This window comes from Gordionus sp. m RMFG-2023, chromosome 1 (genome assembly GCF_954871325.1).
Source record: "Gordionus sp. m RMFG-2023 chromosome 1, tfGorSpeb1-WG-v2, whole genome shotgun sequence".
NCBI lineage: Eukaryota > Metazoa > Nematomorpha > Gordioida > Chordodea > Parachordodidae > Gordionus > Gordionus sp. m RMFG-2023.
Window position 1 is genome coordinate 30,683,119 of NC_088775.1, and position 27,318 is coordinate 30,710,436.

A 27,318-nucleotide genomic window follows, 5' to 3' on the forward strand; every position below is an offset into this window, starting at 1 on the left:
TATTTTCTTAATAAAGACAAATATTTCTTTTAACACAATAGATAATCAAGCCTTCAAAAGAATATTCAATTATGCAAATAAAAATAAGTTATGGTGTAAAATTTTTTAACCAAATAATAATTATTTGGTAGAATTAATTGTTTATAAATATTTAAATTATGTTATATCTTTTAATATAAAAAAATTTCAAAATCGAAGTTTTTAAGATATGTCTCTTAATCTAAAATAATGTGTTAAATACTTTATTTAAGACTATTACGTTTAGAAATACGAAGATTAATGATAAAATATTCATATTTTAAGAAATGCAGTTAAAATCATTGGTTTCTTATAGTTAAATTTGCATCAACAGTTCTTTTTAAAAGGAAATCAAAAAAATCCTACAATTTATAGTACATTATATCTGCCCTTGGTTGGCCTATTTTAAATACTAAAAATAAAATGTTAAAATATATTCATACAATAGAGTTTATATTAAGTAGTAGGGTCATTCCATATCAAATCAATCACTTTACAACCCGACCATTTTAGATTTTGCTGAAATTTAGTATATAAGTTTATGAAGTGTTGTAATTGACGGATCCAAAATATTAGCCCCTTAACTCTACTAGAACTGGAGATATAAGGTCTTAAAGTAGCTCTGCGAGGTCATTTTTCGAAAAAATGATTTTTTAAAATGGGGATAACTTTAATATTAAATGTAGTATATTTATCTATCATGGCTCATTTTATAGCCCTAAGTAAACTCATCCACATATTTTAAATGGAATTAATTTAAATTGCGGTCAAAAATTTGTAATTAATTTTTTTTAAATGTTAGTATAAATTTTTTTTTCCAATTTTCAGATATTTTGTAAAGAGTATCAAGAACTGTTCTAAAAATTTTCAAAGTGGTAAAAAAAAATTAAGTAGAAAAAATTCAAAAATAAAAAAACCCGCAAGATGGCGTTAATAATTTTATAGAGTTAATGTGTCATAAGTAAGATTTCGTATATATTTCACTGTTTTATTTTCACTTGTTATTTTATTATCATTTTTCTCTATTGGGTTTCGCGATAAAGCATCTGCAATTATATTACTTGCGCCATTCTTATACATTATTTCATAATCATATACTGATAATTTATAAGCCCAACGTAACAATCTTTGGTTTGTTAAAGCGTTTAAATCTCTAAGTCAATCTTCCAAATCGCATTTTAGCACAAATCTGTTTTGTCAGTCAAAATTTACTAAAAATAAAATGTTAAAATATATTCATAAACACAATAGTGTTTATATTAAGTAGTACTCGTAATCTGTTTTGTCAGTCAATATTTTGCGTTGATAAAAATATTCCCGACTCCTTAGGACTATCCATATTATTATTTTGGATAAAAATATTCCTACCCCTCTCAAGCCCTACATTAGCCTACAGAGTCGAGAAGGAACGCTAAAATATATTATATACTTTCCAAGTCAAATAAAACTAAAAATTTTGTGCCGCGTCTGAACCCCAGGTCTGGACCAAACACCTTTTATTTGTGTTATATTTGAATGTTTATATATATTTTAAAAGGTTACGCTATTTGAATTATATATTTCTTACATTTTATATTATCTTATGGAGGTCAATGTAATTGCATATTAGTAACAGTTAAATGACATAATTATAAAAGACTATATATAGGAAACAATTTTATAATAAAGAATCTATTGTTTTGACTATAAAAAATGGCGACGAAATAGAAAAAAAAATCTAAGTCGCGCGGTTTTGGTCAGGTTTAATAATATATAGAATTATAAAAAAATTTTCTGTTTATAAAAAAAAAAATTATATTTAGAAATTATGGATAAAATTATTCTCCAGGACTTTAAAAGGAGGATTGTTCTATTGAGGATTACTTGATTATATCAAATATATACTAATGTGAAAAATATTCCTCAAACTGACGCCACTTTAAAAAAATTATTTATAGCATATGGAGGAATAAACATTATAACTGATATCAAAAAATTACTCTATCCTAGGAATATAGAGGAGGTAGGATGGATTGACATATATAAAATAGCAAAACAACTATATAAATATGAAAGAACTATTTTGACATCAAGAATTGATTTCATTAGATTAAGTCGTGGGGCTACTGAATCCGTAATGAGCTATTTAAAAAATTTAAAGGTAGCCCGAAGATGCGAATTTGAAGACAATGTAGAACTGAGAATTCGAGATCAATTAATCGCCGGACTAAAGATGTCACAACTGGATAAAGAACTACGATTAAGATATCCGGATACTAAGACGAAGACCAACCGTTAAGCTTAAACAAAGTGGTAGAATTGGCTTTAGCGATGGAACGAGCCGACTTAGAAATAAATAATACTGCTAAAATGGTATATAAAATCAAAGAGCCGAATAAACATGATAATGATAATCAGATAAATCAACATGATAAAAATAATCGGCAGTATAAGTATAATAATAATGATAAACGGCACTATCAAAATGATAATAAAGCATATGTAAAAAGACAACTAGTGCCCGGGTATAATAACTACCATACAAATAATAATAGTAATTGGAGAAAACCATGCTATTTCTGTAATCGGTTTCATGCTATTAGAAATTGTCCCGCCTACGGAAAATTGTGAAGCAAATGTAGGAAACCAAACCACTTCGCCGTATGTTGTAAAACTAAAGAAAAGATTTACGGAACAAATTACAATAATAAAGAAGACGATTCGGATGTCTCAATAAGAAAAATATACAAATATGGGCAACATCCAACAATTGAGGTATTAATAAACAACCAAAAAATTAAAATGGAATATGATACTGGCTCGGCAGTAACCATTATTAATGAAATAATATGGAATAAAATCGGAAAGCCAAAACTTAGAAGGGCTAAAGCACCAACTACATATGGAAATAATAGTTATGGGTGAAGCTGATGTAAAAGTACAATTGAATAATAACATAAAATGGCTTCCATTATTAGTCACACAAACAAATGATGCAGCTCTATTTGGATTTCCATGGATTATCGAATTTGACTTAGCGTTACCAAAAAATGTAAAAATCAATATGATCAACAATAGATATAAATACAATGATAATGGGAAAGTAAATATTGACAAACTATATAAGGAATTTGCTACGGTGTTTGATAATAAATTAGGATTAATAAAAAATGTCGAACCAGTAAAACTACAATTGGAAGAAAATACAAAACCAATTGCACTGCCAGCTAGAAGAGTACCGTTGCCTTTAAAAGTAGAAAAAATGAACCGAAACGTTTGGAAGAAAATAATATAATCAAGAAAATAGATCCATCAACAACAAGAGTAACCTGGAGTACTCCAATGGTAGTGGTACGTAAAACTTCAGGCGAACTACGATTATGTGGAGATTTTAAAATAATGTTAAATAAATTTCTACATATTTACAAATGAGTATTGACGATGAATCGCAAGAATTATTAACAATGGTAACACCAAATGGATACTACCGCTATTTACGATTACCTTTTGGTATAGCTACAGCACCAATAATATTTCAACGATATATGGACGATTTACTGGCTGATTGTAAAGATACAGCAGTTTATTTAGATGATGTTATAATCACAGGAAAAAATGATACTGAACATATCGAGAATATAAAACAAGTCCTTAAATAATTACAAAATGCGGGATTTAAAGTCAAAACAAGCAAAATAAATTTTATGAAGGAAAAAGTATCACATTTAGGATACATAATAGATGAAAATAGAATACACCCAGATAAAAGTAAATAATAGCAATAAAAAAATATCTAACTCCAAAATATAGACATGAAAATCATTTTTAGGTATATTAAACTCTCATACACGGTTCATATCAAACTTACATTATCGCCGAATTCCAACTAATAAAAATGTTAAGTGGAATTGGACTAAAAAAGAGGATACATTATTTGAAATAGCAAAAGGAATTGTAAGAGAACACAATACTATACAATTTTATAAACCGGAACTTGACTTAATACTAGAAACAGATGCATCAAACCAAGGATTTAAAGCTGTACTCTTGCAAAAATATGATAATGGTAACGAATACCCAATAGCTTACACCTCGAGAACTTTACAAGATGCTCAAAAGAATTATTCAACAATCGACTAGAAGCCAAAGCCATAGTAAACGGCGTAGAAAAATTTCATAACTATTTGTATGGACGAAAATTTAAAATTCGAACGGACCATAAACCTTTAATAAAAATATATGGGGATAACAGAGATTTAAACGCTTTAACAAACCAAAGATTGTTACGTTGGGCTTATAAATTATCAGTATATGATTATGAAATAATGTATAAGAATGGCGCAAGTAATATAATTGCAGATGCTTTATCGCGAAACCCAATAGAGAAAAATGATAATAAAATAACAAGTGAAAATAAAACAGTGAAATATATACGAAATCTTACTTATGACACATTAACTCTATCAGGAAAAGAACTTAGAGATGAAACTGCTAAAGATCCAATTTTAAGAAGAGTAAAAATATTATTAAATGGTACAAATATACAAAATCAAGCACCAGAATTACAAGCTTTTAGAACAAGAATAGATGAAATAGAAAATGATGACGGTATCCTATTTTGGAATGGTCGCTTAATAATTTCATATTCACTACAAAAACGAGTTTTACAGATATTACATACAGGTCATCCCGGTATTACATCGATGAAATCCATTACGAGACATTATATATGGTGGAAAAAATTAGATAAAGATGTCGAAAAATTAGTCAACCGCTGTACTGGGTGTCAAAAACATCGCAGAGATATACCAGAAGTTGCCGTATACTTATGGAATCCGCCAGCACAACCCTGGGAAAGGGTACATTTAGATTTTGCCGGACCACTAGACGGATTTTATTGGCTGGTAGGAATCGAGGCATATTCAAAATGGATAGAGATCGATAGAATCAAAGATACCACAAGAGATTAGAAAAATGGCTTACACGATATGGTGTTCCACGTCAAATTGTCACTGAACACATAAAAACTACACCATACCATCCGAGAAGTAACGGATTAGTTGAAAGATGCATACAAACTATAAAAATCGGTATTTTGCTAATAGAGAACAAACAAATGATGGGGAAAAATGCCTTAATGAAGTATTAGTTACATATAGAAATTCCGAACATTCCTCAACGGGCCGAATACCTGCCAAACTATTTATGGGGAGAAGACTAAATACTTTATTAGACTGGGTGAAACCATCAATTACTGAAAAATTAGAAACCTCTGTAGTAAAACACGATCAGTTAAACAAAGGCATACATAGAGATTTTGGAGAAAACGAATTAGTTTGGATAAAAAATCCACTTGAAAGGATAGCATGAAGGAAAAATAATAAATCAACAAGCAAAATTCTCGTATAACATAGAAGAAAAAGATAAAATAGTATGAAAACACGCAGATCAACTACGAATAAGGGAAGAACCAGACGAAACCAAATCAATAATACCAATTGAACCAAGTCAAAAAGGAAGGCAACGAAAGCCAACAAAAAGATTAATAGATGAACTTGAACTTGGTAATAAAAAGATTGATAGATGATCTTAACTTGGTGGGAAAGAAGATATGTTATATTTGAATGTTTATATATATTTTAAAAGGTTACGCTATTTGAATTATATATTTCTTATATTTTATATTATCTTATGGAGGTCAATGTAATTGCATATTAGTGGTAGTTAAATGACATAATTATAAAAGACTATATATAGGAAACAATTTTATAATAAAGAGTCTATTGTTTTGACCATAAAAATTTGATACCTATATTATTATTTTGGTTAAAATATTCCTGCCCCTACTAAGCCCTACCCTACATTGTCTAATGATTAGACTGCAGAGTCGAGAGGGAACGATAAATCTTATATATCTTAAAATTTCCTAGGTTCAAAAAAAAGAACCCCGGGTCTGGACCCCGGGTTCGTGCTCAGAGCGGGCCTGAACACATAATTAAGTAGTAATTTTACGACCAAGCAAATTAACAACACTAAGCTAGCATCGTGAGGCTTAGTGTTAATTACCATTTGTTCCATCCTTCCTCTCCTCTGTTAACATGGCGGGGAGTCTACTTTTCCTTGTGATTTTTCAGCAATTCATTTAAATCAATTCCCTCATTACCTAATTTTTAAGGGTAATTCAACATACGTTAAAATTTGTAACAACGTTTTATATGGTATACGCCTAAATTCCTTAAGCGGTAAAGGTGAAAATGCTATATTGTAAGCCTCCTTAGACAATGATATTATTATGAGCTCTCTTGAAATATTTCCACTTAGCCAATAAACCATTTTCATTAAATTAGTGAAAACAAATCATTATTCAATTTTTTGAAATATTAATAATCAATCACCTTGATCCTTAATATTATATTTTATATGTATATAACGCAAGAGTCTTCCATTCTAAAATCGTTTGTATGCCTACTATAATATGGAGACTTCTTCGATTAAATAGTATTCCTATAGTTGAAAATCCTCTTTTCAAAAAAAAACCGGCTAATTAAAATTTTTTAGACAAAATAACATTCCTTAAACTTCAAGATTTCAAAAAAGGCTAAATCTTTCTGCAATCTATATACGAAATCTCGAGGCTTAGGTAATATTTTCGTTACTTTAGCTATTTTTTAAAAATGGGACTAAATAATTCAAGTCATCTCTCGTTAGGATAGTGATAAAAAGTTTGGGAACATTATAAAAGATTTGAAATTTGAACATTTCCATATTATAACTTGGGAAGTTAATTTTTTATTATTATTTATATAGGCTTAAAATATTTTTATTTTTAAAACCTTGGCATTTCAAATATTATCTCACTATATTATATTTCATGAAAACAATAAATATTACATTTAAGATGGCGTCGGCCTTGATTTTTTAAAAAGAAAAAATGATTTTTTGTATATAAATGTAAAAAAAAACAATATTTATATATAAAATCTCGTAAAAAAATTAAATAAAACGAATTACATTTTCTTTAAACGAATAGGTTAAATGGATATAAGGTATGGGTTGTTTTAAAGAAAGGAGCGCGCCATAACAATTTAAAGAAAGGAGCGCGCCATAACAATGAAGGATTGTTATTGGTCGGGAAGAATTAATTCACAATATGAATTCGGGCAACTAATTGCATTTGATAAAACATATTTACAAATAATCATTCTGATTGGTCATAAAACATTATATATTTCTTCAAATTTTTTTATTTGATAATGAAAAATATAAATATTAAAATAAATAAAATTTTTAAAAAAAATAAGGTATGAAAATAAACATGTAAGATTCGATTATATGTGATTGAATGAATGTTATGCAAAAGATTTATATAAAATTTATATCAATCAAAATCAAAGTTATAACAAATTGCAATAAAACAAAATTCATTATTATTTTACTTATCATTTATTTTCTACAAAAAAACAAATATAATAGTGTTTTTTTTTAAATTTTAAGTTTGATTTTATTTTTAATTCGAAAAATTTAGGGCCGCCCTTTTCTTTTGTCATACATTATATTTAAAAGGTGTATATAATAAAAAAATTGCGAATTTCACATTAAAAAAAACAATTATAAATGTATACTTGTTGATAATAATTATGGTTGGTAGTTAAATCTTAGAGGCAGTAAATAATTCTTCTCTTAGAGAGAAAAAAAAAGGTGTGTTAGCGTGAAAAAATAAAATCTCAACTTTGGTTTAGAAATTACTATAATAATCATTATCTTCTCCTTAGCAATTATAACAAATGATTTTTTTTTAAAAAGGAGTGGGAAAAAACATAATAATGTCATTATTCCCCGCAGAAAAAAAAGAGAAGGCGATTTTAAACATGTCAAAATTCAAGTAGATTTAAAATATAATATAAAAGGGTGATATCTTTTCGGTATATAAAAAAATCGAAATAATGAATGCGATAAATTAAAAAAAAATATATATTGTATTGTAGCAAATTTTTAATCGGAATAAGATTTGACGAACTTTTTTTTAATATAACTTTTGCAGGATAGCGGAGTGGATAGCTTTTTATCGTTAACCAAAATTTTTCGAATTCCATTGCTGCCATCTAACGAATGTTAAAATTATAATTATGGTGAATTCCATGACAAATCAACATGAGTCCCAACCTCCTCAGATTTTTGCTAGAAGTTTGCATATATTATAACTAAGAAAAAGAAAAAAAACTTCAGCCTCCAACGCCAGTGTCTGAAATACGTGCCTCTGATTAAAAAAAAATAGGGCATTTTGGGCAAAATGCATTGTATTATTCTTATTACAATGTTGTGCAGATTTTGCTGGAAAACTTTTAAAAATTTTTTGCAAGTTAAATAATTTTATTAAATAAATTAAAAAGTATGGATATGTTTTCCATCAAATCTGCACAAGACTGTATAATTAAATGATGATAGATTATTTTAATGTTGAATAGAAGAATAGCAAATATAATATAATAAAAAAAATTTAATCTGTTATTTTAACTATTCATAAGTCATTATTTTTCTGGATTCCGAAGCCTTTGTTTAGAACAAAGGTGCACAGCCCTAAATTAATATTAGTCTTCCAGTGAAATTTGAATAAATTATATTGTTGATGTAAAATACTGGTTTTAATCTGAAATTTTAATTTAATCAATATTTTAAGATAAACTAAAAATTGTTTATAAACTGTATGAATTAATCTTTATATATATATATATTAAGAAATAAAACCTTTATATCATAAACAATATTAAAATGATTTTTTAAAAGAGTTTCTTAAATCAAAGAGTAATTTCTGTAATAGTTATAAAATTATTTTTAATTAAATTTTGCAACTAATTAAAACTTATATGAAAAATGAATCACGGACAGAAATGTCCTGAACAAAGACACTCCACAATACCCACGGACAAAAAGGGACATTATGTGGACTTGAAAGAAGTGTTTATAATTATATTATAATATTTTCTTAGCTAATATTAAAATCACAAACCTGACGAGGTCAAAATTTTAAGCCCAGACGGGAATTACATTTTATTTCCAAACCAGGCCTATATTCATTTATTTTGACCCAGCTCGGGCATAGTATTTTTAAAGTTTCCTTAATCTTTATTTAAAATAATTTTATCTGAAGATAAAATAAATGTTATAGATAAATAATTTGATATAATTTAAATTTATTTTTTTAAAAATGAGTCGAAATAATTGAGTCCCTGACCCGGGCTCGTAATCTTTTATCCCATACCTTGATTTTTTAATTTTTCTTTACTATTTACAGCTCGATCTGGGCTAGGTCAGGTTTTGGACCTGCACGCATAGAAGGTGATAGGCTAAGCTTGGCCAAATTTTCTATAGGACTATCGGACTAATTAGCCAGAGTCATAACCTTTTTAAATGGATATTAGGTGTTTTCAAAACGGCCCAGATACAGAGAGTAACAATGATACAATATTATTCTTGATATTTTACAATGAAAACGATATAATTATATTTAGGGGTGCACAGATAACACTCTTTTTGAATGTCGATCCGATACTGATTTTTTATACATATTTAATATCCTTTAATTTTTTTCAAATGTACCCATCCCATCTACCTTTTTCTATAGTGTACCATCTCTAGTTATAAGGTCTCGTTTATAGTAAGCGCGCTTTGCTCAAGGAACGCGATACCCATATCTGGGTATTTTTCAAAAGCAATCAAAATAACATAGGGGAGAGTGTAGCCAGGGAATCAGGAATTAGAAAAGACCATGAAATTTCACCTATTATTAACTTGCTTTAAAATATCTAGCGATAAGCGTTTATTATAAACGAGGGCTAAGTCATTTAAAATAGTGTTGTGTAGATTTGATGTAAAACATTTACCTTCAATTTTTACAATTTAAATAATTTTCTGTAATTGTTTTCTCTGTAATGGTTCTCTTCTCTGTATATTTTTATTATATTTTAATATATATATTTAAATTATATATGCTCCATATTATATAAAATAAATTTTGCATTAAAAAAAATTTTAATTAAAAATGCGTTAAAATATATCAAAATGTGCCTTAAAAATATCTAAAAACAACCGATGCCACATTTTTGTATCTAGATACTTTAACAATTCTTAAATTTTAATTGTGTTTTGACAAAAAATTTTATTTTCAAGTATACAAAAAGAATAATAGCATTAAATATTCATGTAGAATTATTTTGTTGTATAAAATAACATGTGTTTTGAAAACACCTTCTTTCACTGTAAAGTCTTTGAATAAAATTTTTTGTTTATTTTGAAGAGATACATATTATTAATTTATAATCTCGCTTAAAAAAAAATTAATTTTAAACAAAAGTATTTATAAATTTTATGTAGGAATTATGCATGAGTGAATAGCAGATTCCGAGCCCGATTTTTATTGATTAAAAACATTTCTTTTTTTTTTAAAAAAAATATTTAAAAAATAATATTTTGCAGAGCTAAAATCAGCATTTCGAATAGACAAATCCAAACGAACCGTTATAGCTTTCCGACCCGTAACCACCCTATAAGAAAATTTAGAAAAAGAAATGAATATTTTAAAATATTTATTTAATTATCCCTTTTTAGGTGTGGGAAAATTTTTGTTATAGTAAAATATTATATTTTTATCTATATAAATATAATATAATTTAAAATTTTCAAAAAAATTTTTAAGTGGTATATGGATATCACCTCCCCCAGCCATATCAAGAGGCATAGGAATTTTTTAAAAAAAAGGGGAAAATTGACATTAATTGCACCTCCATCTTATTAAATGGGTTTAAACATCAAAATTAAAAATTTTATAGCTTTTTAAATATAAAATCTTATATTTTTTTTTAATTTTAACATTAGTAAATTTAAAAATAATAAGTCATATATTATTTGATTAACTCCTGTTTCAAATATAAATATCAGAGACCTGCAGGCCCGACCTTAAGCCCGGGCAAACGGGCTGGGTTTTTTTTGAATCGATTTTCTCTCTTACCTTTTAGTCTGGTTAGTCGGAGCTATATAGCCCCTAAACAGCCAGCTGTTTATAATAAGTCGAACCAGTACAAACCCTTAGTCATTTTAAATCTTAATTATCACAAAATAAATTCTCAAATAGCTTAATAACATTATGTATTCCTGAAGTACATTAAATAATTATACAATAAATGCACAATATGTTCAACTTGTGCTATGAATGAAACACATGCAATTTTAATTTTAAATAATAATATTTTTATACCTATATAAGAAAATTATTCTTAGGCATTGAGAATGATTGATTTAAAAAATAAAAGGAAAACAATTACAGAAGTAATTCTTTTAAACTTATCTTAAGAATTTATTCTTAAATTTTCTTCATACTTCCCAATAATATAAGATAAATTAAATTATTCTAGGTAAATAAATATAAGAAAAGTTGAAAAAAATATAAAATTTAAGTTTAAAAATACCAATTTAATCATATTTGGGAAGCATCAAGTACATTTTATTCAATCAATATTCTCTGTATATTTTAAAAAATGCTCGTTATACAGTGAAAGAGGGTATTATTCAAAACGTACCTTTTTCTTGTAATTAATAATTAAAAAATAATAATTTTATTTGTTAAGTGGTACATTTTTTAAAATTAATATATAAAAAAATTTACTATCAAATTTTGGGTTAGTTAAAAATGGTTAACAAAAAAATTTTGTTAGTTTTTAAAAATTAAAGGCGCCTTTAATAAGTTCCATGTTGACAAATCCTTTTTATGGTTAATTAGTTGTAACGGGCTCATATGCAGCTGCCCCCCCCCCCGAAGCAAAAAAATTCAGGGGACAATTTACAATTTTATGAATATTAATTTAAATTTTATAACAATCATTCCTATCTCTTATTGCATATATATTCCAATTTACATTTATTTATCATATTCACAACATAAATAAATACTACACTATAAATTTATTCTACGAATTAATATCGAGTTCAAATTTTCCTTGGCGTTATATTTATCTAGATTTTTAAATTTTCAATCAAATAATTTGAAGCTTTATAATATAAAACTATAGTAAGATATTTTTTTAAAAAATGACATCGATTTAATCGAGACTGAGAATAGCTGAAAGCATTATATTGGTCAACCTCGTCTCACAGCGGGAGAAGCCCATTGTTCCAATATTAATATAGGGAAAGTAGAAGAATACTATATAACCCTATAGATACTTTTATAACTCAAATGAATACAAAGCTCTTGATTAATCAGACAGCACTCCAAATCTGCAAATATTACTTCAGAATCTTATTTCAAATCATCATCCCTACTAACCCCCCCCCCCCCCCCATAGCAAAATCCTGTGTATGAGCCTGAGTTGTTCTATCAATATATGCAATATAAACACTATCTATATTAACCCTAAAATTATCATAATTTTCTTTTGTGTAACTTTTTAAGATTTATATTTTATATTTTATCATATTTACCTTCTAAAAATGATTGGTTTAAATTTGAAATCCCTGTTTCCCAACCTCATAGGATTCTCCATCCTATGCTTATCATTCTAATTTAGAAATTCCATTAATATTAAACATTATTATAATAAAAAATCAATTGATTGCACCGAATAACATAAATAATTATGATTATTATTTGTTGGAGAAATGATTGAGGATGATCGATATTTTAAATCTCATAGGTAAAAAATAATTCTATTTGGAATTAATGGGAATGATTGATCATTAGAGCTATTAGTGTATATTAAATTCTTACATTAAACATAATTTACTAAAAATATGGATTTTTTTAAAAATAATTTAATTTTTGATAACTTGCAAAAAGAAAATTAAACAAATAGGATATTAAAATATGTAAACAATATTTTTTTACATTTTTATCCCCGTTTAAATTCGAAAAATCATTAAAAAATGTTATGTTGGTGGTTACCAGACAAACCCGAGTATGATAACTCCTTCCGATAACTAAATAACTTATGTGTCTGTTGTTATACGTGCCCATCTGTACCACTTGTAACTCGATTAAACTATAGCATTTCCCAGAAAAAAAGAAAGAAAGACCTTTAATAAATATTACTTTTGGGACGACCTAGATACCATCCCATCACCCTAACTACAAAATAAAAATCAGGCAAAAGGCTCATATTTTTTTAAAAAAGCTTATAATTTAGATCTTTCTTCATAAAAAATTATTTCGGGCTAAACATTTATGGGCCAGGTCAAAAAACCCTTTCAAGATTTTTTTTAATCCAATATAAATGCCAAACAACTATTTATAAAATTAAACATTACCTCGTAAAAAGGGATGATAGTAGGTGTCCAGATCACGAGATTCGGTATTGCGGCGTAAAGTCCTGTGCTTGGTTGCTATGTTGTTGCCATCAACGATCAATCTCTTGAGTGCGTAATAGATGGCGAAATTGTTTTCCCCCTTTGGCCCAGGCCTTTGAAAACGACGATCGCAAAAGCGAGGGGATTTATCCTCGGGCGCATCGCTGTCGTCATCGCCCCGAATCACGCGACAACCGCATTTGACGGAGCGATGCCGGGCCAACTTACGAGCAGTTTTAGAGAATAATTTAGCATTATTTTTAGCGTGTATGCATTTCTAGGTTGAATAGTTATCAAAAAATGTTACAGTAAAATTTCTTTCAAGTGTAAATTTAGTATTAAAATATTTTTTATAAATCGCAAATTATGAGAATAATATCTATCTATATGTGGAAAAGGCGGTAATTTTTTTGTACTGTAAAAGTAGATTCATTTATATTTGACTTAGGATTATACTCATAAATAGCCGTTTACTTTATGCCATGTCCAAAATTTTTCAGTTTAAAAATTCGAAGATTTCAAATTCTATTTAAATCGTATAAATTTTTGAAATTTTCTAGAATCATGTTTTTATTTTTATATTTAAAATAGCTTATTAATTTATTTTCATTTAAAGTTTCGAAGGCTTGCAAATTTAATTTTCTGATTTTTTGGACACAACATTAATCGATCGTGTTGTGTAAGGTAATATTTTCTTTATTAAATTCAATTCTTGGGGTCAATATAATTGTAAATACAAGCGTATCCGAAATAGCCATTTCCTTGCTATGGCTTCACAAATCTCTCTCATAACATCACATATCGATTTTTTTAAATATAAAATAAATTCACGATAAAATATCTGAATATTTGCTCTTGCAAGCGTACCCGTACTTGTAAATATTTTTGATGTGTATGTTATGTTATTGTTATGTATGATTGTTCGACCTTCAAAAATAGCTAAACCGAATAATGATATTATTCGTATCATTACTCCAATAACTTTTTATTATTCGTATAAGTCCGAACCGAATATAACAACCGCTATTAGATTCGAAAATGAAAATTTTAAATTATTAAAGACGAGCAATGCATTAAGCAATGTAAATCAGGTATTTTTATTATATCAATTTATAAATTTTTTTCATGCATATTGTTCAAAATTTGTGTTTCGTTTGGAGAGGAGGGGATAGTTCAAAGGTCAGTGTCGCCCTGGTTGACCCAGAAGGAAAAAAGATTTTTGAAGGTTTTGAAAATGTTTTTAACCCTGTGTCTAAAACATCAAATTAAAATTTTTAAACTTTCAAAATTTTATGGAAAAACATGGGAAACATTTTTTTAATGAAAAAAAATAAAAGTATGGCCAAAACATTTTTTAAAAAATTTCATAACTTTGACGTCTATCTTCTTTAAATTTGTGGATATTTAAAAGTTGTGGACACAACCTAAAGCTAGATCCATGTCAAATCGATCAAAAAACACGATTTTCGAGATAAACCCTTTTTTTAACGAAATTTTGCGCGAAAATTTAGCTATTATATTCATAAAGATTTCAGGGGGTAGAAACATAAAAAAAATGGCCTTTTTATGAGTGTCGGTTTTCATTTAATTAATTAAAAGATTAATAACTCTAAGCCTCTGAAAAATTTAGTATCAAAATAAAGCATTTTTAGCCCATTTTTTGTCAGGAACAATATTTATGACCCTCATACAGAAATTCGATTATAATAAAACAAATATTACTATCATCATACAATATGAATACAAAAAAATCAGAGACGAGTTTTTTGACACCATAAACCGCTAAAAGTTAGAAAGAAAAGAACACATATATTTTATTCTCTTTCCCTAAATATAGATGGGGAATGGCTTAGTTATAGCCGCTCTTGGCTAAGCTGTAGCTAATAAAATTCACTCATTTTTAAAAAAAATTATTCGCCAGAGCTATTTAAAATAGATACCGCCATTCTAGTTATTTTTGTTGGCTAAGATCTTAATGGTTATGATAATTTTTTTTAAATATTAAAATGATCTAAAAGGTTCCTATACATCATTATCAATGCCTGGTAGGTGGAGAGGCTTTAGGGTATGGGACATGCCTTGGACTGTGCTGATCTCTAACCTAAAAACATTGTATAGGTTCTTTTTGATAAATTCCTTTCTAATACAAATCAATAAAAATATTAATGCAATATTTTAAGTAATAGATATATGCACAGCGCAAAATGGGATGGCTCGGGCAAAATATTTAGCAGAATTTTAAATATAAACTTAAAAAGCTTTAAATATATTTTCGCATAATGGTGAGATAGCCTTTATAAAATCTTAACACGCCAATTAAAGCCAAAATGTATAAATTACATTGCCTAATCATTGGATTTTAAAAAAAAAATTTTTATAATCCATCTGGTAAACATTTTGATATCAATTTAACTTAATTTTTTAAACTTTTTGCAGTTTATTTTGTACCCGACTTAAAGAAAATTTAAGCCTAGCTTGAGAGCTGTGCAGGTCTCCACTTAAATACAGTATAAATAAAATTTTGCACCACAAACCAAAGCTCCGTCTAAAGATAAAGCGTATTGAAAATTCTAATTACGCCATCTACAGTATATAAAATATTGTTCGTTTTTTAAAATAATATTTATCGATTATCTCTAAAAAAATTGTATTATAGAATGGTAATAGTAATGTTTGTTAAATTTTTATTAAATATGAGGTTTCTAAATATTGTTCTGGATAGATGTCCTTAAAACTTTTTAAATACATTTTAATTTTTTAATGCCCATCCTTTTTTTTTATTTAAAATTATTTTTCCAGATTAAAAACTATATTTATTTCCATTCCCCCTTCCCTCCTTTTTTCCAAAAATCAGATGATTATTTTATTACTATGAAAATTATGATATTAGCCTCTTGTAAAAATATTAAATAGGGATTTTTTTTCTTTAAAAGATTAAAAGATATACATTCTTAAATTTAAATTTAATAAGAAAGAAAGATGATGCGCTAACATGTTTTCTACTTCCGGTGGAAAATTTGAAGTGGTAGAACGGTAAATATTATTTTATTTTAATCATATTTATTTACAGATTCTATGAACATTATATCTCAATATTGATAGTAATTATAACTTACACTAAAGAAATTAAGCTTAAAATCAGCCATCACCCACCTTTAAAGTAATTAAATTATACTGTAGTTCTCGGGTATAGGCTTTTTCTTTGTCCCACTCCTTTTAAATTAAAGCCTATAGAGGTTTAAGCAACATTTTTCGAAATGTTGTGCCTACAAGTACGTGCGGCTTGCCCACAAACGTGTGGAAAGCTCCTCATATTTTTACTTTTATACCCAAATTAAATTGTTCCAATTAGATGGAAATGAGGAAAACCTAGCGTAGCTCTGTTGTGTATTCAACGTAGGGCGATGCGCTATATATCACGTATCACGTAAATATTAATAAAATTTATTTAATATGTATTTTGTTAATATATATTATATCGCCCCAAAGTTCAAACCTGAACAAATATTCGTTTCGGTTCAGATCTATAAATATTATTAACCTATTTGGCTTATTTTAAAAAACGGCCAACTCAATACTTTAGCCAGATAAATATTACCAAAACCTCGAGATTTCAATAGAATGCCCAAACTTTTGTGCCATCTATGACCACAATCTTAAGGCTTGCGTAAAAGCTTTCTGAATAAAATATAGCCGTTTTTAAAAATTGACTCAAATCGAGCAATACTACCTATTAATATATAATTATTTAACCTCGGTAGGATTTTTTAAAAAATATTATATTTATTTTTAATATTAAGTTTTAAATATAAGGTCCGTGTTTGATTTTGTAGACTCTGATTTAAATCTTTTTTCCGACTCTCAGACTTTTCTATATGAAAGTCCTAATAATGATTTTGATGAGGTAATTTTATTAAAAAGCTATTATATTGATTAAATATACTTTATTGAAATGCTATTAATTTTATTACTTTTTAATGTCTAGACGCAAATTCGGTTTAGTCCCACCAGGGAATTAGAAGATAAAACAACTTTTCGATTAGATAGTCCTTCAATTATTAAATCCAAAATCCAACTTTACAGATACGCCAAAAAAACTAAAATGCAAACGTTGCGATGTACACTATAAGGTTAGTACTGCAACAAGTATAATAGGTTTCAATAATAGATATTACTATATTTTTAATTATAGTCAATTTTAAAAACCATATGAGAAAACTGCATCCCAACGTATTAGAAAGTGAAAATCAATGGTATCAGAAACCTTGTATGGTGCAAGAAAACTGACAAATATTGAAAATACCCATTTGAATAAACTAATTCTTAGATATTTTATAAAAAATAGCATTGCGTTTCATATATTCGATAGTGAATCCTTTGGAGATATATTTAATATGTTAACAATAACATTAAGATTTGGTGTCGACAGACATCTTAACACTTATCTTATATTTATAATTAGGCTAAAAAACTTATTATCTTAAACTTAACCACCGATATCTGGATGGGGTTAAATTCATTATCTTACCTCGCAATAACTTTTCATTACCTAGATAATAAATGTGCTATTAGTTTTTTATTAGACCTGAGCGAATTCGATCACCCACATTCTAGTGAGGATCTTAGTGAAATGTTAGGCTCTCTTAAAGAATTTGAAATAGAAGTTAAAATATAAACCGCAGCCCATGATAACGCCCCTAACATAATATTAGAGGCCGAATTTATGAAAGAACAATTTATTACAAAATATAATAAAAAAATTTAAAGCAATAGTGCTTAGCACATATAATTAATTTGATTGTGAGGGAAGTTCTGGATTCATTTCAATCAAAATTAGAAAAAATTGATAAACATATAAAAAAAGGTACATAGAAGCCCTAAACTTATGCAAAAATACATGCTTATAACTTGAATTCCAATAGACGTCGCAACAAGATGGAATAATAAATATTTAATGATATCCACTATTAACAAAGTAATATTAATTTATTGATTTCATAATTTGTTTTTTATTTCTAGAATAGAGGCCATAAGCATATTATATAAAAAAAATGTTTGGTTGAATTTGTTATACACAACGAAGATTTAAAATTCTTAAAGGAACTAGAGGCGATCTTACATCTCTTTTACAAGATCATTTGTAGATTAGCTCGGAATCTCTTACAACTATATAGGATTAGCTGTATATTGTACTTTGAAAGTATTTCCAAAACTTTAGGTGTAAGTGTACCATTAAGCGACTAGCGAGTTATATGTTGGACAAATTTAAAATATATGCAGATTTAAAATTTTTATTCTGCTTTTTATATTAATTTTAATAATTAATTTGAATTCATAAATTTATATATTATATTACACAAATCACATGAATAAATTCTCAAACTATGTATGTAGTTTCTTGGAACCCAGTATCAAAAAAAAATATATACCCTCTAATGTTAATCTATCGACATATTATGACCAATTAAAATCATTATAAAATAAATAAAATAATACTATATGTTGTAGATGGCCGACTTAGAAATAAATAATACTACTAAAATAGTTTACAAAATCAAATAGATGATCAAACATAATGATAATAATAAACGATTATATCAAAATGATAATAATAATCGGCAGTATAATGATAATCAGCAATATCAAAATAATAATAAAACATACCTAAAAAGAGAACCAGTGCAAGGTTATAATAACTACCACACAAATAATAATAATACAAAAAAACTAATCGTTTTCATGCTATTCGGAATTGTCCACAGCATACGGAAAAAAATAAATGTAAGAAATTAAACCACTTTGCCGTGTGTTGTAAAACTAAAGGAAGTGTTTATAACGACGATTCCGATTTCTCAATAAGAAATGTCTACAAATATGGACAGCACCCAACAATTACAGTATTAATAAACAACCACGAAATTAAAATGGAATATGATACAGGTTCAGTAGTAACCATCATTAATGCAACAATATGGAAAGGGAGGAATTTGTTGGTGTGTCAGATGATTTGTGTTGTAATAAAGGATTCTTTTGTTTATATAATTTTGATTGTAATTTATTTCAAAAGCAGAAGACTATAGGAAATAAAAAGAATTATGATAATAAAGCACATTTTTTAACACTATTGATAAGACAGGAATATTTGGTTTGGAAGAAAATCAATCTCAACCTATATCAGTCTCTATTTTAAATGAATTAAGGCTGTTTCATAGTGGAGACGGATCTGTTTTTGACGTCAAAACATCTGATTTGAAGGCTTTCTAGAAGGATTTCATAGTGAATTTTTTTAACCTTTCGACTTAAAACAAATTAGGCATTATTTTATTTTTTTATAATGAACAAATATTCATTAGTCAAATTATATATTTTATATGATATATTATTCAAGAAAGATAAAAATAATGTTAATTCAAAAAGAAGAAAGAAGGGAGCATATTTTACTTTGCTCCCAAAATTACTTCAAAATGATGTTAAGTTTTATAATTATATGCGTATGAAAAAAGTGAGTATATTTTTATATATAGTATTTTCATAATTAGAATATAAATAATAGGAAACGTTTTATTACATCTTGAATCTCATAAAATTCAAAATTACCAAAAAAAAAACTAATTTTATTAAAACTCTAATTACCCCAGATGAAAAGTTGATGATAACTCTGAGGTAAATATTCATAGTTTTTTATAATTCTTTTATATCTTATTATATATATAAATTTGTTGAAATTAGCTTATCATACATATATTTAAATAAATTTAAATTTTATAAATAATATTGAAATCTAACCCTTTTTTATACTAATATAAGTTGAAACACTTATTAATTATTATTTTTATCAGACACATTTTATCTTATTGCCAATTTTTATGCTAAATTCTTACTGCATTTATTCTAGATATCTTGCAACTGGAGACTCATATGTCTCAATGTCTTATAATAATAAATTAGGAATATCTACAATTAAACAAATAATTGGGGAAACAATGATAGCCTTATGGGATATTTTCAACCCATTCATATGAAGGTCCCTACATTGGAGATGAGAAAGTTGCTAAAGGCTTTGAGGAAATGTGGAACTTCCCAAACTGTATAGGTGATAATTTTATTTAACTCAAACCAAAGATAATATTTTTTAATTTTATTATTTCTTACTATATTAAAATTTTAATATTTTATTAGGGGCCATTGATGGCAAACACTGCAAGACAAAGAGGCCACCACATTCTGGAACCCAATTTTATAATTACAAGCATGAATTCTCATTGATTTTTCAAGCTTTTGTTGATCATATGGGCAAATTTATGGTTATAGATGTTGGAAGTTATGGGAGTCAAAGTGATGGTGGTGCTTTTGCCAACTCACTTCTATCTCAAAGAATTGAAAGAGGTAAACTCCCGATTCCACCTCCGAAGCTGTTGCCAAATTCTAATATATTGGTTCCACATGTTATTTTAGGGGATGGGGCATATTCTCTTAAAAGATATTTGATGAAACCTTATATTAGAAATAATGATGATAATAATAAAATATTTAACTACCGCCTATCGCGGGCAAGGCGAGTAGTTGAATGTAGTTTTGGGGTTTTAACCTCTAAATGGAGGATTTTATTAAATGATAGTCTACCTCTATTTGAAAACATCATTAAAGCATGTTGTATTTTGCACAACATAATTTTAATTAAAGAAAATATAAATGTAACAAATTATGATCCTATTGGTTCAAATCATCCTATATGGAACCAACAGAGTATTAAAAATACTACTGATCAAAATAAAAATATAAGAAATTTATTTTGTACTTATTTTAATAATATTGATATTTTGCCTTGGCAATATAATATTTTATATTAATATTTATTTATTCAAAAATTTGTTATAAAATTTATATGTATTAAATTCCTCTATACTTTATTGGTATATATTTTCATTTAATAAAAATATATTATTAGTCATCCAAGAACTTGTTCATAAAATCAATATTTGGTACCAATTAACCATGTTTTTGATTAAAAAATTCTTAAAAAAAAATTTATACATATAAATAAATATTGTCTGCTATTGTATTCAAATTAAATACTTGGTGAATGGGTAATAAGATTTATTAGAGATTGATACTTAGGTCTGTATTAATATATTTTTTGTAATGTGACATTTTTTAAAAAGTAGCTTGTATAAGAAAGAAAAGGATCCTAAGTGTAAATATCTTATCTACTCTGCCTGTACAAATATATAATTTGACACCCATAATTAAATTATTTAACTAATATACATAAAAATCTTAGAAAACTAATTTTTGTAATTATTTATTTATTTTTATCTAACTCAAGACATAAATAATATAGTAAAAAATTTATTCAATATTCAATAAAATTATTGAAACACATATTTAGAAATATATAATTTATAATAATAAAAAATAAATATATTATTTTTTTAATTGGCTTTTAAATAAATATATCATTTGCAAAATATTCATTTTCACTTTATCTATCTGATCATTTGGTATCAATGATAATTCTTCATCTATTAATTTTGTGAAGGCTGATACCTCCTTCTTATTTTCTTCAATATTAATTATTTTTTCAAAAAGGATATCTTTAAAAAATTTTTCCTTTTTTTATTTAAAGTTATATCTATATTTTCATCTATCTCTTGATTGCCATCTAATGTAGTGTCACATAGAGGAATTGAATTTGTAGATAAATTGGATATTTGATTTCTTGGTGTTAAACTTCGGTTTAAAAATGATAATACTTAATAAAAAGGCTATAAGGATTTGTATGGTGATCCTGCAGAACCACTAGGACTCTCCAATGAATTTTTGCATTCTTTATTATAATAATAATCTCGTAAATTATTCCATTTAATTTTGAGATCATCATCTAAAAATATATAATAGAGGTAAAATTTTTAGCACAATTAATGAAAATGCTAAATTTTATTAAAAAATTAAGTTGATTATCATTGTAAAAACCAAATTTAAGAAAAAATATTAAGCATCTATATGAGATATTAAATTATTTTTTACCAAGGTCTAGAAAATAGAAGAAGAGACAAATGGAATTGTAAATAAAATGCTATTATAATTAATTCAAAAAATTCTATATGACTTTTCTCATTTATTAAAATTAATAATTAGAATTAATATCAATACATTATATTATATAAGGTATAACTGTTAGCTTATAATGAAAGTGCTAAATTTAATCTAAAAATTAAGTTGCTCTATAAATGATTATTTGATTATCATTGTAAAAACCAAATTTTAGAAAAAATATTAAGCATCTAAATGAGATAATATAAATTAAATTATTTTTAGCAAGGTCAAGAAAATAGAAGAGACAAATGGAATTGTAAATAAAATGCTTTTATAATTAACTCCAAAATTTTTTTATGAATATTCTCACTTATTTAAATTAAAAATTAGAATTACACTTATTTAAATTAAAAATTAGAATAATTTCGATTATTATAAATAAGACTAAGAGCACTAGAAATATACTTTTTTCACCAAGCTGCAAGCCAAGATCACTCCAAAATTGGGCTTTCTTTTTTGAATCCTTATAATCATTCTCCATTTTATCATAAATATATTTACAATCTCTTACACTTTCTATGAAATTTATTGTATTAATTTTCATTTTTAGATATTATATGACGTTTTGAACGTTCTTTAAATATTAAAGCCGGATACGTTTTGAAGACGGAACGTATCGGAACGGACGCACTATGAAAATTTATATCATTTTTAATGAGTTTGACTTTAGACGGAACGGATATAAAAACGGATCTGTCTCCACTATGAATGCAGCCTTACCTTTTATAATATAATGTATTGATATTAATTCCAATTATTAATTTAAATAAATGAGAAAAGTCATATAGAATTTTTTGAATTAATTATAATAGCATTTTATTTACAATTCCATTTGTCTCTTCTTCTATTTTCTAGACCTTGGTAAAAATAATTTAATTTATATTATCTCATATAGATGTTTAATATTTTTTCTTAAATTTGTTTTTTACAATGATAATCAACTTAATTTTTTAATTAAATTTAGCATTTTCATTAATTGTGCTAAAAATTTTACCTCTATTATATATTTTTAGATGATGATCTCAAAACTAAATGGAATAATCTACGAGATTATTATAATAAAGAATACAAAAAATCATTGGAGTCCTAGTGGTTCTGCAGGACCACCATACAAATCCTTATGGCCTTTTTATAAAGCATTATCATTTTTAAACCGAAGTTTAACACCAAGAAATCAAATATCCAATTTATCTACAAATTCAATTCCTCTATGTGACATTACATTAGATGACAATCAAGAGATAGATGAAAATATAGATATAACTTTAAATAAAAAAAAGAAAATTTTTTTTAAAGAAATCCTTTTTGAAAAAATAATTAATATTGAAGAAAATTAGAAGGAGGTATCAGCCTTCACAAAATTAATAGATGAAGAATTATCATCGATACCAAATGATCAGATGGATAAAGTGAAAATGAATATTTTGCAAATGATATATTTAAAAGCCAATTAAAAAAATAATATATTAATTTTTATTATTATAAATTATATATTTCTAAATATGTGTTTCAATAATTTTATTGAATATTGAATAAATTTTTTACTATATTATTTATGTCTTGAGTTAGATAAAAATAAATAAATAATTAATTTTCAAAAATTAGTGTTCTAAGATTTTTATGTATATTAGTTAAATAATTTAATTATGGGAGCCAAATTATATATCTGTACAGGCAGAGTAGATAAGATATTTACACTTAGGATCCTTTTCTTTCTTATACAAGCTACTTTTTAAAAAATGTCACATTACAAAAAATATATTAATATAGACCTAAGTATCAATCTCTAATAAATCTTATTACCCATTCACCAAGTATTTAATTTGAATACAATAGCAGACAATATTTATTTATATGTATAAATTTTTTTTAAGAATTTTTTAATCAAAAACATGGTTAATTGGTACCAAATATTGATTTTATGAACAAGTTCTTGGATGACTAATAATATATTTTTTAAATGAAAATATATACCAATAAAGTATAGAGGAATTTAATACATATAAATTTTATAACAAATTTTTGAATAAATAAATATTAATATAAAATATTATATTGCCAAGGCAAAATATCAATATTATTAAAATAAGTACAAAATAAATTTCTTATATTTTTATTTTGATCAGTAGTATTTTTAATACTCTGTTGGTTCCATATAGGATGATTTGAACCAACAGGATCATAATTTGTTACATTTATATTTTCTTTAATTAAAATTATGTTGTGCAAAATACAACATGCTTTAATGATGTTTTCAAATACATGTAAGAGGTTAAAACCGCAACTACATTCAACTACTCGCCTTGCCCGGGATAGGCGGTAGTTAAATATTTTATTATTATCATCATTATTTCTAATATAAGGTTTCATCAAATATCCTTTAAGAGAATATGCCCCATCCCCTAAAATAACATGTGGAACCAATATATTAGAATTTGGCAACAGCTTCGGAGGTGGAATCGGGAGTTCACCTCTTTCAATTCTTTGAGATAGAAGTGAGTTGGCAAAAACACCACCATCACTTTGACTCCCATAACTTCCAACATCTATAACCATAAATTTGCCCATATGATCAACAAAAGCTTGAAGAATCAATGAGAATTCATGCTTATAATTATAAAATTGGGTTCCAGAATGTGGTGGCCTCTTTGTCTTGCAGTGTTTGCCATCAATGGCCCCTAAAATATTAAAATTTTAATATAGTAAGAAATAATAAAATTAAAAAATATTATCTTTGGTTTGAGTTAAATAAAATTATCACCTATACAGTTTGGGAAGTTCCACATTTCCTCAAAGCCTTTAGCAACTTTCTTAAACATCTCCAATGTAGGGACCTTCATATGAATGGGTTGAAAATATCCCATAAGGCTATCATTGTTTCCCCAATTATATGTTTAATTGTAGATATTCCTAATTTATTATTATAAGACATTGAGACATATGAGTCCCCAGTTGCAAGATATCTAGAATAAATGCAGTAAGAATTTAGCATAAAAATTGGCAATAAGATAAAATGTATCTGATAAAAATAATAATTAATAAGTGTTTCAACTTATATTAGTATAAATAAGGGTTATATTTCAATATTATTTATAAAATTTAAATTTATTTAAATATATATGATAAGCTAATTTCAACAAATTTATATATATAATAGGATATAAAAGAATTATACAAAAACTATGAATATTTACCTCAGAGTTATCATCAACTTTTCATCTGGGGTAATTAGAGTTTAAATAAAATTAGTTTTTTTTTGGTAATTTTGAATTTTATGAGATTCAAGATGTAATAAAACGTTTCCTATTATTTATATTCTAATTATGAAAATACTATATATAAAAATATACTCACTTTTTTCATACACATATAATTATAAAACTTAACATCATTTTGAAGTAATTTTGGGAGCAAAGTAAAATATGCTCCTTCCTTTCTTCTTTTTGAATTAACATTATTTTTATCTTTCTTGAATAATATATCATATAAAATATATAATTTGACTAATGAATATTTGTTCATTATAAAAAAATAAAATAAGGTCTAATTTGTTTTAAGTCGAAACGTTAAAAAAATTCACTATGAAAGCCTTCTAGAAAGCCGTCAAATCAGATGTTTTGAAGTCAAAAACGGATCCGTCTCCACTATGAATGCAGCCTTATTCGTTTTTATAGAATATTCATTATCGTTATTATATCATGCAATTTTATATTAGGCTTATAATGTTTAAAGAAAAATAAAATAACTCCAAATTTAGTAAATTTAATATATAAAGCTAATTCTCTTTACTTTATGTTAACTTTAAAAATAACCCTATAAATAGTAGTTTTGTGTTGTGAATTTTAATTTAAAATATTTTTTTTATTATAGTACTGTGTGACTTTTCCCCGTTATATTTTCTAATAAAAATGAACTAAAGATTTTCCAGGATTTTAAGAGGTATTATTATAGTATTCTTCAAATAAAACCAATTTTGGCAAATAGATGATATGGGCAATATTGTTAAACTGCTCGATTTAGGCCGATTTTTAAGAACGGCTAACTCAATATTCTATTCACATAATTATTACACAATCCTTAAGATTGTGTTCATAGATGGCACTAAAATTTGGACATTTTATTAACGAAATCTCAGGTTTAGGTAATATTTTTCTGGCTAAAATATTAAGTTGGCCGTTTTTTAAAATTGCTCAAATCGAGCCGTTTAACCCTTCACTACAAAGGTTTATCTTATGGTTTTTATAATATTGGTAATAAAAAACCTGAAGATATTTTGACCTGGTTTTTATAGTAGTTTAATATTTTGTTATAAGGAATATATCTACCAAATTTAAAGATAATTGATTTGATATTTTTTTGAGAGAGGGCAAGCGGGGGGGGGGGGGGTTAAAAAAATTTTCAAACTATGGGCGGGCGGGCGGGTTTAGAAATTTAAACAATGGGCGGAGGGTTAACGAAATTTAAAATTTTTGTTCAAAAACAAACTAAAGAAAAATCATAATTAATTAAATGATCAATAACAATATTTCTTTTTTTATTGTACCAATCGTTTTTTTAAGTGAAGAACACTTTACTAGTTTTTCGACATCTTTATCTAATTTTTCCCACCATATATAATGTCTCGTAATGGATTTCATTGTTGCAATACCCGGATGTCCCGTATGCAATATATGCAAAACTCTTTTTTGAAGTGAGTACGGAATGATTAATCTGCCATTCCAAAATAAAATACCGTCATCATTTTCTATTTCATCTATTCCTGTTCTAATAGCTTGAAATTCTGATGCTTGATTTTGTATATTTGTACCATTTCTTTTCTTGATAGAGTTCATAAGTAATTTCTTATATATTTCACTGTTTTATTTTCACTTGTTATTCTACATTTTTCTC

At 26.4% G+C, this 27,318-nt stretch overlaps 1 protein-coding gene across 1 annotated transcript in view; it reads right to left on the reverse strand.

Annotated features, from left to right (window-relative positions):
• Positions 1-6,814: 6,814 nt before the first annotated feature.
• The window catches only part of LOC135931512 (uncharacterized), a 28,752-nt gene continuing 8,248 nt past the window's right edge, over positions 6,815-27,318 (reverse strand). The window contains exons 3-4 of the mRNA XM_065468683.1: positions 13,294-13,609; positions 6,815-8,099 (exon numbers count right to left, since the gene is read on the reverse strand). Of these exons, the coding sequence (XP_065324755.1) occupies positions 7,990-8,099; positions 13,294-13,609 (426 nt within the window). The 3' untranslated portion in view covers positions 6,815-7,989. The remainder of the gene's footprint in view (positions 8,100-13,293; positions 13,610-27,318) is intronic.